Raw genomic sequence first — 17,408 nt, 5'->3', positions numbered from 1 at the left:
CTACTGAGTATTACCAGACTTTGAACCCATCAACTCACCATTCTTCACCAAAGGGTTTAACATTGCTGCCACAAAGGATAGGATCCTAATGTTCCAAGTGACTATGTTCACTATCTCAAAACCAGAAACAGCCCACCTCTCCATCACATGTAGGCCTGCTTATCTCCAAGCTGAGGTACATAATCATAGACTACGTCTGAGGCCGGGATCACATCACATAGTAACATAGTAACATAGTAACATAGTTAGTAAGGCCGAAAAAAGACATTTGTCCATCCAGTTCAGCCTATATTCCATCATAATAAATCCCCAGATCTACGTCCTTCTACAGAACCTAATAATTGTATGATACAATATTGTTCTGCTCCAGGAAGACATCCAGGCCTCTCTTGAACCCCTCGACTGAGTTCACCATCACCACCTCCTCAGGCAAGCAATTCCAGATTCTCACTGCCCTAACAGTAAAGAATCCTCTTCTATTTTGGTGGAAAAACCTTCTCTCCTCCAGACGCAAAGAATGCCCCCTTGTGCCCGTCACCTTCCTTGGTATAAACAGATCCTCAGCGAGATATTTGTATTGTCCCCTTATATACTTATACATGGTTATTAGATCGCCCCTCAGTCGTCTTTTTTCTAGACTAAATAATCCTAATTTCGCTAATCTATCTGGGTATTGTAGTTCTCCCATCCCCTTTATTAATTTTGTTGCCCTCCTTTGTACTCTCTCTAGTTCCATTATATCCTTCCTGAGCACCGGTGCCCAAAACTGGACACAGTACTCCATGTGCGGTCTAACTAGGGATTTGTACAGAGGCAGTATAATGCTCTCATCATGTGTATCCAGACCTCTTTTAATGCACCCCATGATCCTGTTTGCCTTGGCAGCTGCTGCCTGGCACTGGCTGCTCCAGGTAAGTTTATCATTAACTAGGATCCCCAAGTCCTTCTCCCTGTCAGATTTACCCAGTGGTTTCCCGTTCAGTGTGTAATGGTGATATTGATTCCTTCTTCCCATGTGTATAACCTTACATTTATCATTGTTAAACCTCATCTGCCACCTTTCAGCCCAAGTTTCCAACTTATCCAGATCCATCTGTAGCAGAATACTATCTTCTCTTGTATTAACTGCTTTACATAGTTTTGTATCATCTGCAAATATCGATATTTTACTGTGTAAACCTTCTACTAGATCATTAATGAATATGTTGAAGAGAACAGGTCCCAATACCGACCCCTGCGGTACCCCACTGGTCACAGCGACCCAGTTAGAGACTATACCATTTATAACCACCCTCTGCTTTCTATCACTAAGCCAGTTACTAACCCATTTACACACAATTTACACATCTATCTTCCAATTGATGATTCAAACGTACCCCCTAAAGGAACCATTGACTTTGGTCAGGCAAAATCTAAAATCTGAATCTTTGGACTTTGCTTGACTTCTTGCCTGGAGGCATCCATCTTTTTACCCGAGGAGCCACAGGCTGGAGATAAGCAGGCAATAATTAAAAACGTATCTGTGACTTGTGACAATCAGATTTTCCAGTGTGATGGAGTTTTTGAGGTCATGTGGTGAGGTGGACTTTTTTTTAGAATTGCTCTAGTGTGCCGAAGTTTTAGGGTTGCTCTAGGGTGGTGCAATTTTGTGAAAAGCTTAGATGTTGGGGAGTTTTTGGAGATGCTCCAGTGTAGGAGAGTTTTGGAAGACACTTTGATGTTTAGTTTTTGGAGATTCTCTGACGTAGTGGAGATTTTGGATTTATGCATGATGCCCCATCATCTGCCATGTCGTCAGGTACATCTTCACTCTAGAGTTGGTGTCTCGCCCACCCCATACCTCATTCCCTCTGACTTATCTTTGCTTGCTCTTCGCTCATCTTCTTCTCCGCTCTTTCCAGCTCCATCTGAGTTCTGTTTGTTATGGTTCTCTGGGCCTGCAGCTCGTCTTCGGTTCGTTGTAATGAGGAGGCGAGCCTCTCTGTCTCCTCCGTCAGCTGCTTGACTGTTTGCTCAGTAGTTTGCAGGTCTCTCTGAAGAGTGGTCAGGACGTGCTCTCTACTCTGCACATTCTGTATTAGACTTCTGTTTATTGCTTGGTGACTTGTAGAAAGAGCCTGGAGTTCGCTGGACACGTGGAGGTCTGTAGGAGAAATACGAGTGCCAAAATAATCATAACTTATCAAATCACCGCTGATCTCACCATGATGTCCTACACTCCAGCCTTCGAGGGGGAGTAACAGAGGAATAGCACCATAGAAAGTTATAAGAAAACTTTAGACAAATGACCCTCTTATTCCATAAGATTGGATGGGGTGAGGGATCACTAGAACTTAGAGATCTCATGGAAAAAACTGCAACGTCCATTTCTGTAGACTCACAGAAAGCTGCAGGAACATGGGTGGTCCTTGATAGTTACTCCTTGCTCTTGTACCATATGGGATGGCGGCTCAAAATCCAAAGACCACCAAAAACAGCGCTGTACAGATGTGTCCTAGTGTGAATGTTGCCTATCACGACTGGTGTTGGGTGAGCTCCCAACCGCCCCTTCACTCCAACACATAAGTCTGAAATGCTTCATTGGATTTCGCAGAAAATTCTGTGAATTTTACTCACATTTTATTGTCCTTTCGATGGTAATTGTGGAAAGTATAAGACTGAGCATCAGGAACAGAAGAGCCAAGTGCGGAGACCAACGTCTGAACCCTAAATAACAGAGAAGGTTACTGGACGCTGAGGACAGAGATGGGTCACATTGTGTTATGCAGTAATGTCAGGAGCAGAGCGGAGGGAATTCCACCCGGAAGACTCGCTCCTCAGTACTGTTGGGTTATGTGCCCACCATCGGGGAGAGCAGCGTTTTGGATGCAGCTCATTTGTGCAGCACTCTACGTTCCAATCACAGTGGATGGATCTATAGAGATCCCACGCTCACTGTGATTCTATTTAACGCTACGTAAACGCACCCGTGATGCGGGTTTATGCATGTCAATCTCTGTAGAAGTGGATGTTGACCGTTGAGTGTCATTACATGTGGTGGATCCGCATCTACTGACAAACAAGGGCATCAATTAGAAAGCATCAGCACTGCATCCAATGCGCTGCTATTCCTTATCGTGGGGATGTAGCCTTAGATTATGGCTGTACAATCTACTATCTGCGATGCCATCTTGTGCCACCCACAACACAGACTTGTCTATGACCCAAATGGCTTAGAGCAGCTGTCAAAAGACACCAACACCCTACAAAAGTCAGTCATTACATGACTATCCATCCTCTCCTCCCAGCACTGATCCTTGATGTCAATGCTGGTCATATGTGGGCCCCCCATGGAACCACGAGCAATGCAGGAGCTGGGACAGGGAAGCACTAATGGTGCCGCTGATATTAGTAATGATGGGCACCATGTAGCATGCAGTTATAGTGATCAGTCTCTGGTAATGTCACCCTCGGATGGTGACCCTTCTGGTAGAGTCACTCTGGTGGTGTCAGCCTACACTGGTGTCACCTTCTGGTGGTGATATCTTTGATGGTGTCACTCTTCCGGTGTCACTTTCTGGTCTTGTCACACTCTGCTACGGTAGCAGCCCCTCTATTTATGGCCCCTCTGGTGGTGACATTCTCTAGTGATAGCCTCTCTGGTAATACAAGTGAAAGGTCAACGTGTGCACAACCTTAAAGTGGTGCATGGGTAGGTTCCCAAACCAATGGATAAAATAATAACAAAACCCAGCACTCAACTTTGTTGTGAGAAGAAGATTGGATGTTTTATTATATCCCAATGCACAACTCAAACGTTTCGGTCACACATAAGACCTTCGTCAGTGACTGTAAAGTATATATCAAGACAATACATCAAGATAGGATACAAAAATCATAAATAATAAATAAACAAAGTCTATACAACATAGACATGAACAACCGTGCATGTTTATGGCAAAAGAAAATTTTTTTTTATCTATAGTGCGTATATGATAGCAGAGAGCTGTAGGACTATAGTGGCACAGTAAGTGAGAAGAAAAATATAGAGAGATACATACCAAGAAATTGGGATGTAGATAAATACTGGTGGCTATATGCGCTGTCTAAAATAGAGGTAAATACATAGAAAAACCGGTTAGACCCGGTGGTGTAAGGAATAAAAGCCGGTGGGAAGCATATCAATAAGGCCTACCAATGATATCCAGAGTACAGCGTCAATCTAAGTGAGAGTCTCCTAATGCAGCCGAAAAGAAGGGGGGATAAATAAGGCAGTGATATAGGTGCCAAAATCGGTGCCATAGTGGATCCGAGAAGGTACAATGTCCCCAATAGTATACCTTGTAGATAGCTGACTCCGCGGTGTCCACCGCTGTTAGGGTAAGGAAACTGAGAGGATGGGGCATTTTAACCCTTGAGGGCGGGAGAACTGCCGGAAGTGACAATGTGAGCTACGTAGCGTCGGAGCCCATAATGGGGCGGAAGTGACGCGCTGAGTTCAACAGTGCAAACCGCACTGTGAGAGAACGCCGGGCGAGCGGGCAGGAGCCGGGTATGACGAACCGGAAGTGGGGCACCGGACATCACGTAGAGGAGTCCTGTCACCATATTGGATGAGGCAGGGCTACACTATGTGTGATCGCTATATATGGAGAAAGAATAGACAGCCGTACTGTGAGAAAATGCAGGAGCCGGATATGACGAACCGGAAGTGGGGCACCGGACGTCACGTAGAGGAGTCCCGTCACCATATTGGATGAGGCAGGGCTACACTATGTGTGATCGCTATATATGGAGAAAGAATAGACAGCTGTACTGTGAGAAAATGCAGGAGCCGGGTATGACGAACCGGAAGTGGGGCACCGGACGTCACGTAGAGGAGTCCCGTCGCCATATTGGATGAGGCAGGGCTACACTATGTGTGATCGCTATATATGGAGAAAGAATAGACAGCCGTACTGTGAGAAAATGCAGGAGCCGGATATGACGAACCGGAAGTGGGGCACCGGACGTCACGTAGAGGAGTCCTGTCGCCATATTGGATGAGGCAGGGCTACACTATGTGTGATCGCTATATATGGAGAAAGAATAGACAGCTGTACTGTGAGAAAATGCAGGAGCCGGGTATGACGAACCGGAAGTGGGGCACCGGACGTCACGTAGAGGAGTCCCGTCGCCATATTGGATGAGGCAGGGCTACACTATGTGTGATCGCTATATATGGAGAAAGAATAGACAGCCGTACTGTGAGAAAATGCAGGAGCCGGGTATGACGAACCGGAAGTGGGGCACCGGACGTCACGTAGAGGAGTCCCGTCGCCATATTGGATGAGGCAGGGCTACACTATGTGTGATCGCTATATATGGAGAAAGAATAGACAGCCGTACTGTGAGAAAATGCAGGAGCCGGATATGACGAACCGGAAGTGGGGCACCGGACGTCACGTAGAGGAGTCCTGTCACCATATTGGATGAGGCAGGGCTACGCTATGTGTGATCGCTATATATGGAGAAAGAATAGACAGCCGTACTGTGAGAAAATGCAGGAGCCGGATATGACGAACCGGAAGTGGGGCACCGGACGTCACGTAGAGGAGTCCTGTCGCCATATTGGATGAGGCAGGGCTACACTATGTGTGATCGCTATATATGGAGAAAGAATAGACAGCCGTACTGTGAGAAAATGCAGGAGCCGGGTATGACGAACCGGAAGTGGGGCACCGGACGTCATGTAGAGGAGTCCCGTCGCCATATTGGATGAGGCAGGGCTACACTATGTGTGATCGCTATATATGGAGAAAGAATAGACAGCCGTACTGTGAGAAAATGCAGGAGCCGGATATGACGAACCGGAAGTGGGGCACCGGACGTCACGTAGAGGAGTCCCGTCGCCATATTGGATGAGGCAGGGCTACACTATGTGTGATCGCTATATATGGAGAAAGAATAGACAGCCGTACTGTGAGAAAATGCAGGAGCCGGGTATGACGAACCGGAAGTGGGGCACCGGACGTCACGTAGAGGAGTCCCGTCACCATATTGGATGAGGCAGGGCTACACTATGTGTGATCGCTATATATGGAGAAAGAATAGACAGCCGTACTGTGAGAAAATGCAGGAGCCGGATATGACGAACCGGAAGTGGGGCACCGGACGTCATGTAGAGGAGTCCTGTCGCCATATTGGATGAGGCAGGGCTACACTATGTGTGATCGCTATATATGGAGAAAGAATAGACAGCCGTACTGTGAGAAAATGCAGGAGCCGGATATGACGAACCGGAAGTGGGGCACCGGACGTCATGTAGAGGAGTCCCGTCGCCATATTGGATGAGGCAGGGCTACGCTATGTGTGATCGCTATATATGGAGAAAGAATAGACAGCCGTACTGTGAGAAAATGCAGGAGCCGGATATGACGAACCGGAAGTGGGGCACCGGACGTCACGTAGAGGAGTCCCGTCGCCATATTGGATGAGGCAGGGCTACACTATGTGTGATCGCTATATATGGAGAAAGAATAGACAGCCGTACTGTGAGAAAATGCAGGAGCCGGGTATGACGAACCGGAAGTGGGGCACTGGACGTCACGTAGAGGAGTCCTGTCGCCATATTGGATGAGGCAGGGCTACGCTATGTGTGATCGCTATATATGGAGAAAGAATAGACAGCCGTACTGTGAGAAAATGCAGGAGCCGGATATGACGAACCGGAAGTGGGGCACCGGACGTCACGTAGAGGAGTCCCGTCACCATATTGGATGAGGCAGGGCTACGCTATGTGTGATCGCTATATATGGAGAAAGAATAGACAGCCGTACTGTGAGAAAATGCAGGAGCCGGATATGACGAACCGGAAGTGGGGCACCGGACGTCACGTAGAGGAGTCCCGTCGCCATATTGGATGAGGCAGGGCTACGCTATGTGTGATCGCGATATATGGAGAAAGAATAGACAGCCGTACTGTGAGAAAATGCAGGAGCCGGATATGACGAACCGGAAGTGGGGCACCGGACGTCACGTAGAGGAGTCCCGTCACCATATTGGATGAGGCAGGGCTACGCTATGTGTGATCGCTATATATGGAGAAAGAATAGACAGCCGTACTGTGAGAAAATGCAGGAGCCGGGTATGACGAACCGGAAGTGGGGCACCGGACGTCACGTAGAGGAGTCCCGTCACCATATTGGATGAGGCAGGGCTACACTATGTGTGATCGCTATATATGGAGAAAGAATAGACAGCCGTACTGTGAGAAAATGCAGGAGCCGGGTATGACGAACCGGAAGTGGGGCACCGGACATCACGTAGAGGAGTCCTGTCGCCATATTGGATGAGGCAGGGCTACACTATGTGTGATCGCTATATATGGAGAAAGAATAGACAGCCGTACTGTGAGAAAATGCAGGAGCCGGATATGACGAACCGGAAGTGGGGCACCGGACGTCACGTAGAGGAGTCCTGTCGCCATATTGGATGAGGCAGGGCTACGCTATGTGTGATCGCTATATATGGAGAAAGAATAGACAGCCGTACTCTGAGAAAATGCAGGAGCCGGATATGACGAACCGGAAGTGGGGCACCGGACGTCACGTAGAGGAGTCCCGTCGCCATATTGGATGAGGCAGGGCTACGCTATGTGTGATCGCTATATATGGAGAAAGAATAGACAGCCGTACTGTGAGAAAATGCAGGAGCCGGATATGACGAACCGGAAGTGGGGCACCGGACGTCACGTAGAGGAGTCCCGTCGCCATATTGGATGAGGCAGGGCTACGCTATGTGTGATCGCTATATATGGAGAAAGAATAGACAGCCGTACTGTGAGAAAATGCAGGAGCCGGATATGACGAACCGGAAGTGGGGCACCGGACGTCACGTAGAGGAGTCCCGTCACCATATTGGATGAGGCAGGGCTACACTATGTGTGATCGCTATATATGGAGAAAGAATAGACAGCCGTACTGTGAGAAAATGCAGGAGCCGGGTATGACGAACCGGAAGTGGGGCACCGGACGTCATGTAGAGGAGTCCCGTCGCCATATTGGATGAGGCAGGGCTACACTATGTGTGATCGCTATATATGGAGAAAGAATAGACAGCCGTACTGTGAGAAAATGCAGGAGCCGGATATGACGAACCGGAAGTGGGGCACCGGACGTCACGTAGAGGAGTCCCGTCACCATATTGGATGAGGCAGGGCTACGCTATGTGTGATCGCTATATATGGAGAAAGAATAGACAGCCGTACTGTGAGAAAATGCAGGAGCCGGGTATGACGAACCGGAAGTGGGGCACCGGACATCACGTAGAGGAGTCCTGTCGCCATATTGGATGAGGCAGGGCTACACTATGTGTGATCGCTATATATGGAGAAAGAATAGACAGCCGTACTGTGAGAAAATGCAGGAGCCGGATATGACGAACCGGAAGTGGGGCACCGGACGTCACGTAGAGGAGTCCCGTCACCATATTGGATGAGGCAGGGCTACGCTATGTGTGATCGCTATATATGGAGAAAGAATAGACAGCCGTACTGTGAGAAAATGCAGGAGCCGGATATGACGAACCGGAAGTGGGGCACCGGACGTCACGTAGAGGAGTCCCGTCGCCATATTGGATGAGGCAGGGCTACACTATGTGTGATCGCTATATATGGAGAAAGAATAGACAGCCGTACTGTGAGAAAATGCAGGAGCCGGGTATGACGAACCGGAAGTGGGGCACCGGACGTCATGTAGAGGAGTCCCGTCGCCATATTGGATGAGGCAGGGCTACGCTATGTGTGATCGCTATATATGGAGAAAGAATAGACAGCCGTACTGTGAGAAAATGCAGGAGCCGGATATGATGAACCGGAAGTGGGGCACCGGACGTCACGTAGAGGAGTCCCGTCGCCATATTGGATGAGGCAGGGCTACACTATGTGTGATCGCTATATATGGAGAAAGAATAGACAGCCGTACTGTGAGAAAATGCAGGAGCCGGATATGACGAACCAGAAGTGGGGCACCGGACGTCACGTAGAGGAGTCCCGTCGCCATATTGGATGAGGCAGGGCTACACTATGTGTGATCGCTATATATGGAGAAAGAATAGACAGCCGTACTGTGAGAAAATGCAGGAGCCGGATATGACGAACCAGAAGTGGGGCACCGGACGTCACGTAGAGGAGTCCCGTCACCATATTGGATGAGGCAGGGCTACACTATGTGTGATCGCTATATATGGAGAAAGAATAGACAGCCGTACTGTGAGAAAATGCAGGAGCCGGATATGACGAACCGGAAGTGGGGCACCGGACGTCACGTAGAGGAGTCCTGTCGCCATATTGGATGAGGCAGGGCTACACTATGTGTGATCGCTATATATGGAGAAAGAATAGACAGCCGTACTGTGAGAAAATGCAGGAGCCGGATATGACGAACCGGAAGTGGGGCACCGGACGTCACGTAGAGGAGTCCCGTCACCATATTGGATGAGGCAGGGCTACACTATGTGTGATCGCTATATATGGAGAAAGAATAGACAGCCGTACTGTGAGAAAATGCAGGAGCCGGGTATAACGAACCGGAAGTGGGGCACCGGACGTCACGTAGAGGAGTCCTGTCACCATATTGGATGAGGCAGGGCTACACTATGTGTGATCGCTATATATGGAGAAAGAATAGACAGCCGTACTGTGAGAAAATGCAGGAGCCGGATATGACGAACCGGAAGTGGGGCACCGGACGTCACGTAGAGGAGTCCCGTCGCCATATTGAATGAGGCAGGGCTACGCTATGTGTGATCGCTATATATGGAGAAAGAATAGACAGCCGTACTGTGAGAAAATGCAGGAGCCGGGTATGACGAATCGGAAGTGGGGCACCAGACGTCACGTAGAGGAGTCCTGTCGCCATATTGGATGAGGCAGGGCTACACTATGTGTGATCGCTATATATGGAGAAAGAATAGACAGCCGTACTGTGAGAAAATGCAGGAGCCGGATATGACGAACCGGAAGTGGGGCACCGGACGTCACGTAGAGGAGTCCCGTCGCCATATTGAATGAGGCAGGGCTACGCTATGTGTGATCGCTATATATGGAGAAAGAATAGACAGCCGTACTGTGAGAAAATGCAGGAGCCGGATATGACGAACCGGAAGTGGGGCACCGGACGTCATGTAGAGGAGTCCCGTCGCCATATTGGATGAGGCAGGGCTACACTATGTGTGATCGCTATATATGGAGAAAGAATAGACAGCCGTACTGTGAGAAAATGCAGGAGCCGGATATGACGAACCGGAAGTGGGGCACCGGACGTCATGTAGAGGAGTCCCGTCGCCATATTGGATGAGGCAGGGCTACGCTATGTGTGATCGCTATATATGGAGAAAGAATAGACAGCCGTACTGTGAGAAAATGCAGGAGCCGGATATGACGAACCGGAAGTGGGGCACCGGACGTCATGTAGAGGAGTCCTGTCACCATATTGGATGAGGCAGGGCTACGCTATGTGTGATCGCTATATATGGAGAAAGAATAGACAGCCGTACTGTGAGAAAATGCAGGAGCCGGATATGACGAACCGGAAGTGGGGCACCGGACGTCACGTAGAGGAGTCCCGTCGCCATATTGGATGAGGCAGGGCTACGCTATGTGTGATCGCTATATATGGAGAAAGAATAGACAGCCGTACTGTGAGAAAATGCAGGAGCCGGATATGACGAACCGGAAGTGGGGCACCGGACGTCATGTAGAGGAGTCCCGTCACCATATTGGATGAGGCAGGGCTACGCTATGTGTGATCGCTATATATGGAGAAAGAATAGACAGCCGTACTGTGAGAAAATGCAGGAGCCGGGTATGACGAACCGGAAGTGGGGCACCGGACGTCATGTAGAGGAGTCCCGTCGCCATATTGGATGAGGCAGGGCTACGCTATGTGTGATCGCTATATATGGAGAAAGAATAGACAGCCGTACTGTGAGAAAATGCAGGAGCCGGATATGACGAACCGGAAGTGGGGCACCGGACGTCACGTAGAGGAGTCCTGTCGCCATATTGGATGAGGCAGGGCTACACTATGTGTGATCGCTATATATGGAGAAAGAATAGACAGCCGTACTGTGAGAAAATGCAGGAGCCGGATATGACGAACCGGAAGTGGGGCACCGGACGTCATGTAGAGGAGTCCCGTCACCATATTGGATGAGGCAGGGCTACACTATGTGTGATCGCTATATATGGAGAAAGAATAGACAGCCGTACTGTGAGAAAATGCAGGAGCCGGATATGACGAACCGGAAGTGGGGCACCGGACGTCACGTAGAGGAGTCCCGTCGCCATATTGGATGAGGCAGGGCTACACTATGTGTGATCGCTATATATGGAGAAAGAATAGACAGCCGTACTGTGAGAAAATGCAGGAGCCGGATATGACGAACCGGAAGTGGGGCACCGGACGTCATGTAGAGGAGTCCCGTCGCCATATTGGATGAGGCAGGGCTACGCTATGTGTGATCGCTATATATGGAGAAAGAATAGACAGCCGTACTGTGAGAAAATGCAGGAGCCGGATATGACGAACCGGAAGTGGGGCACCGGACGTCACGTAGAGGAGTCCCGTCGCCATATTGGATGAGGCAGGGCTACGCTATGTGTGATCGCTATATATGGAGAAAGAATAGACAGCCGTACTGTGAGAAAATGCAGGAGCCGGATATGACGAACCGGAAGTGGGGCACCGGACGTCATGTAGAGGAGTCCCGTCACCATATTGGATGAGGCAGGGCTACGCTATGTGTTATCGCTATATATGGAGAAAGAATAGACAGCCGTACTGTGAGAAAATGCAGGAGCCGGATATGACGAACCGGAAGTGGGGCACCGGACGTCACGTAGAGGAGTCCCGTCACCATATTGGATGAGGCAGGGCTACACTATGTGTGATCGCTATATATGGAGAAAGAATAGACAGCCGTACTGTGAGAAAATGCAGGAGCCGGATATGACGAACCGGAAGTGGGGCACCGGACGTCACGTAGAGGAGTCCTGTCGCCATATTGGATGAGGCAGGGCTACACTATGTGTGATCGCTATATATGGAGAAAGAATAGACAGCCGTACTGTGAGAAAATGCAGGAGCCGGGTATGACGAATCGGAAGTGGGGCACCGGACGTCACGTAGAGGAGTCCTGTCGCCATATTGGATGAGGCAGGGCTACACTATGTGTGATCGCTATATATGGAGAAAGAATAGACAGCCGTACTGTGAGAAAATGCAGGAGCCGGATATGACGAACCGGAAGTGGGGCACCGGACGTCACGTAGAGGAGTCCTGTCGCCATATTGGATGAGGCAGGGCTACACTATGTGTGATCGCTATATATGGAGAAAGAATAGACAGCCGTACTGTGAGAAAATGCAGGAGCCGGGTATGACGAACCGGAAGTGGGGCACCGGACGTCATGTAGAGGAGTCCCGTCACCATATTGGATGAGGCAGGGCTACACTATGTGTGATCGCTATATATGGAGAAAGAATAGACAGCCGTACTGTGAGAAAATGCAGGAGCCGGATATGACGAACCGGAAGTGGGGCACCGGACGTCATGTAGAGGAGTCCTGTCACCATATTGGATGAGGCAGGGCTACACTATGTGTGATCGCTATATATAGAGAAAGAATAGACAGCCGTACTGTGAGAAAATGCAGGAGCCGGATATGACGAATCGGAAGTGGGGCACCGGACGTCACGTAGAGGAGTCCTGTCACCATATTGGATGAGGCAGGGCTACACTATGTGTGATCGCTATATATGGAGAAAGAATAGACAGCCGTACTGTGAGAAAATGCAGGAGCCGGGTATGACGAACCGGAAGTGGGGCACCGGACGTCACGTAGAGGAGTCCTGTCACCATATTGGATGAGGCAGGGCTACACTATGTGTGATCGCTATATATGGAGAAAGAATAGACAGCCGTACTGTGAGAAAATGCAGGAGCCGGATATGACGAATCGGAAGTGGGGCACCGGACGTCACGTAGAGGAGTCCTGTCACCATATTGGATGAGGCAGGGCTACACTATGTGTGATCGCTATATATGGAGAAAGAATAGACAGCCGTACTGTGAGAAAATGCAGGAGCCGGATATGACGAACCGGAAGTGGGGCACCGGACGTCACGTAGAGGAGTCCCGTCACCATATTGGATGAGGCAGGGCTACACTATGTGTGATCGCTATATATGGAGAAAGAATAGACAGCCGTACTGTGAGAAAATGCAGGAGCCGGATATGACGAACCGGAAGTGGGGCACCGGACGTCACGTAGAGGAGTCCTGTCACCATATTGAATGAGGCAGGGCTACACTATGTGTGATCGCTATATATGGAGAAAGAATAGACAGCCGTACTGTGAGAAAATGCAGGAGCCGGATATGACGAACCGGAAGTGGGGCACCGGACGTCATGTAGAGGAGTCCCGTCACCATATTGGATGAGGCAGGGCTACGCTATGTGTGATCGCTATATATGGAGAAAGAATAGACAGCCGTACTGTGAGAAAATGCAGGAGCCGGATATGACGAACCGGAAGTGGGGCACCGGACGTCATGTAGAGGAGTCCCGTCGCCATATTGGATGAGGCAGGGCTACACTATGTGTGATCGCTATATATGGAGAAAGAATAGACAGCCGTACTGTGAGAAAATGCAGGAGCCGGATATGACGAACCGGAAGTGGGGCACCGGACGTCACGTAGAGGAGTCCTGTCGCCATATTGGATGAGGCAGGGCTACACTATGTGTGATCGCTATATATGGAGAAAGAATAGACAGCCGTACTGTGAGAAAATGCAGGAGCCGGGTATGACGAATCGGAAGTGGGGCACCGGACGTCACGTAGAGGAGTCCTGTCGCCATATTGGATGAGGCAGGGCTACACTATGTGTGATCGCTATATATAGAGAAAGAATAGACAGCCGTACTGTGAGAAAATGCAGGAGCCGGATATGACGAATCGGAAGTGGGGCACCGGACGTCACGTAGAGGAGTCCTGTCACCATATTGGATGAGGCAGGGCTACACTATGTGTGATCGCTATATATGGAGAAAGAATAGACAGCTGTACTGTGAGAAAATGCAGGAGCCGGATATGACGAACCGGAAGTGGGGCACCGGACGTCACGTAGAGGAGTCCCGTCACCATATTGGATGAGGCAGGGCTACACTATGTGTGATCGCTATATATGGAGAAAGAATAGACAGCCGTACTGTGAGAAAATGCAGGAGCCGGATATGACGAATCGGAAGTGGGGCACCGGACGTCATGTAGAGGAGTCCCGTCGCCATATTGGATGAGGCAGGGCTACACTATGTGTGATCGCTATATATGGAGAAAGAATAGACAGCCGTACTGTGAGAAAATGCAGGAGCCGGATATGACGAACCGGAAGTGGGGCACCGGACGTCACGTAGAGGAGTCCCGTCACCATATTGGATGAGGCAGGGCTACACTATGTGTGATCGCTATATATGGAGAAAGAATAGACAGCCGTACTGTGAGAAAATGCAGGAGCCGGATATGACGAACCGGAAGTGGGGCACCGGACGTCACGTAGAGGAGTCCCGTCGCCATATTGGATGAGGCAGGGCTACACTATGTGTGATCGCTATATATGGAGAAAGAATAGACAGCCGTACTGTGAGAAAATGCAGGAGCCGGATATGACGAACCGGAAGTGGGGCACCGGACGTCACGTAGAGGAGTCCTGTCGCCATATTGGATGAGGCAGGGCTACACTATGTGTGATCGCTATATATGGAGAAAGAATAGACAGCCGTACTGTGAGAAAATGCAGGAGCCGGATATGACGAACCGGAAGTGGGGCACCGGACGTCACGTAGAGGAGTCCTGTCACCATATTGGATGAGGCAGGGCTACACTATGTGTGATCGCTATATATGGAGAAAGAATAGACAGCCGTACTGTGAGAAAATGCAGGAGCCGGGTATGACGAACCGGAAGTGGGGCACCGGACGTCACGTAGAGGAGTCCTGTCACCATATTGGATGAGGCAGGGCTACACTATGTGTGATCGCTATATATGGAGAAAGAATAGACAGCCGTACTGTGAGAAAATGCAGGAGCCGGATATGACGAATCGGAAGTGGGGCACCGGACGTCACGTAGAGGAGTCCCGTCACCATATTGGATGAGGCAGGGCTACACTATGTGTGATCGCTATATATGGAGAAAGAATAGACAGCCGTACTGTGAGAAAATGCAGGAGCCGGATATGACGAATCGGAAGTGGGGCACCGGACGTCACGTAGAGGAGTCCTGTCACCATATTGGATGAGGCAGGGCTACACTATGTGTGATCGCTATATATGGAGAAAGAATAGACAGCCGTACTGTGAGAAAATGCAGGAGCCGGGTATGACGAACCGGAAGTGGGGCACCGGACGTCACGTAGAGGAGTCCCGTCACCATATTGGATGAGGCAGGGCTACACTATGTGTGATCGCTATATATGGAGAAAGAATAGACAGCCGTACTGTGAGAAAATGCAGGAGCCGGATATGACGAACCGGAAGTGGGGCACCGGACGTCACGTAGAGGAGTCCTGTCACCATATTGAATGAGGCAGGGCTACACTATGTGTGATCGCTATATATGGAGAAAGAATAGACAGCCGTACTGTGAGAAAATGCAGGAGCCAGGTATGACGAACCGGAAGTGGGGCACCGGACGTCACGTAGAGGAGTCCTGTCGCCATATTGGATGAGGCAGGGCTACACTATGTGTGATCGCTATATATGGAGAAAGAATAGACAGCCGTACTGTGAGAAAATGCAGGAGCCGGGTATGACGAATCGGAAGTGGGGCACCGGACGTCACGTAGAGGAGTCCCGTCGCCATATTGAATGAGGCAGGGCTACGCTATGTGTGATCGCTATATATGGAGAAAGAATAGACAGCCGTACTGTGAGAAAATGCAGGAGCCGGATATGACGAATCGGAAGTGGGGCACCGGACGTCACGTAGAGGAGTCCCGTCACCATATTGGATGAGGCAGGGCTACGCTATGTGTGATCGCTATATATGGAGAAAGAATAGACAGCCGTACTGTGAGAAAATGCAGGAGCCGGATATGACGAACCGGAAGTGGGGCACCGGACGTCACGTAGAGGAGTCCTGTCGCCATATTGGATGAGGCAGGGCTACGCTATGTGTGATCGCTATATATGGAGAAAGAATAGACAGCCGTACTGTGAGAAAATGCAGGAGCCGGATATGACGAACCGGAAGTGGGGCACCGGACGTCACGTAGAGGAGTCCCGTCGCCATATTGGATGAGGCAGGGCTACACTATGTGTGATCGCTATATATGGAGAAAGAATAGACAGCTGTACTGTGAGAAAATGCAGGAGCCGGGTATGACGAATCGGAAGTGGGGCACCGGACGTCACGTAGAGGAGTCCCGTCGCCATATTGAATGAGGCAGGGCTACGCTATGTGTGATCGCTATATATGGAGAAAGAATAGACAGCCGTACTGTGAGAAAATGCAGGAGCCGGATATGACGAATCGGAAGTGGGGCACCGGACGTCACGTAGAGGAGTCCTGTCGCCATATTGGATGAGGCAGGGCTACGCTATGTGTGATCGCTATATATGGAGAAAGAATAGACAGCCGTACTGTGAGAAAATGCAGGAGCCGGATATGACGAACCGGAAGTGGGGCACCGGACGTCACGTAGAGGAGTCCCGTCGCCATATTGAATGAGGCAGGGCTACACTATGTGTGATCGCTATATATGGAGAAAGAATAGACAGCCGTACTGTGAGAAAATGCAGGAGCCGGATATGACGAACCGGAAGTGGGGCACCGGACGTCATGTAGAGGAGTCCCGTCGCCATATTGGATGAGGCAGGGCTACGCTATGTGTGATCGCTATATATGGAGAAAGAATAGACAGCCGTACTGTGAGAAAATGCAGGAGCCGGATATGACGAATCGGAAGTGGGGCACCGGACGTCACGTAGAGGAGTCCTGTCACCATATTGGATGAGGCAGGGCTACGCTATGTGTGATCGCTATATATGGAGAAAGAATAGACAGCCGTACTGTGAGAAAATGCAGGAGCCGGGTATGACGAACCGGAAGTGGGGCACCGGACGTCATGTAGAGGAGTCCTGTCGCCATATTGGATGAGGCAGGGCTACACTATGTGTGATCGCTATATATGGAGAAAGAATAGACAGCCGTACTGTGAGAAAATGCAGGAGCCGGATATGACGAATCGGAAGTGGGGCACCGGACGTCACGTAGAGGAGTCCTGTCACCATATTGGATGAGGCAGGGCTACGCTATGTGTGATCGCTATATATGGAGAAAGAATAGACAGCCGTACTGTGAGAAAATGCAGGAGCCGGGTATGAC

At 50.0% G+C, this 17,408-nt stretch overlaps 1 protein-coding gene across 3 annotated transcripts in view; it reads right to left on the bottom strand.

Moving 5' to 3' along the window:
* Nucleotides 1-17,408, bottom strand: part of LOC138658143 (C-type lectin domain family 7 member A-like) — a 77,334-nt gene that overhangs the window by 9,503 nt on the left and 50,423 nt on the right. For all 3 annotated transcript variants that reach the window (XM_069745679.1, XM_069745685.1, XM_069745690.1), the window contains 2 exons: nucleotides 2,617-2,706; nucleotides 1,860-2,143 (listed from right to left, as the gene is read on the bottom strand). In XM_069745679.1, the coding sequence (XP_069601780.1) occupies nucleotides 1,860-2,143; nucleotides 2,617-2,706 (374 nt within the window). The remainder of the gene's footprint in view (nucleotides 1-1,859; nucleotides 2,144-2,616; nucleotides 2,707-17,408) is intronic.

Source organism: Ranitomeya imitator, chromosome 1, assembly GCF_032444005.1.
Source record: "Ranitomeya imitator isolate aRanImi1 chromosome 1, aRanImi1.pri, whole genome shotgun sequence".
In the NCBI taxonomy this organism is placed as follows: Eukaryota; Metazoa; Chordata; class Amphibia; order Anura; family Dendrobatidae; genus Ranitomeya; species Ranitomeya imitator.
This window is presented reverse-complemented; position numbering and strand designations above follow the sequence as displayed.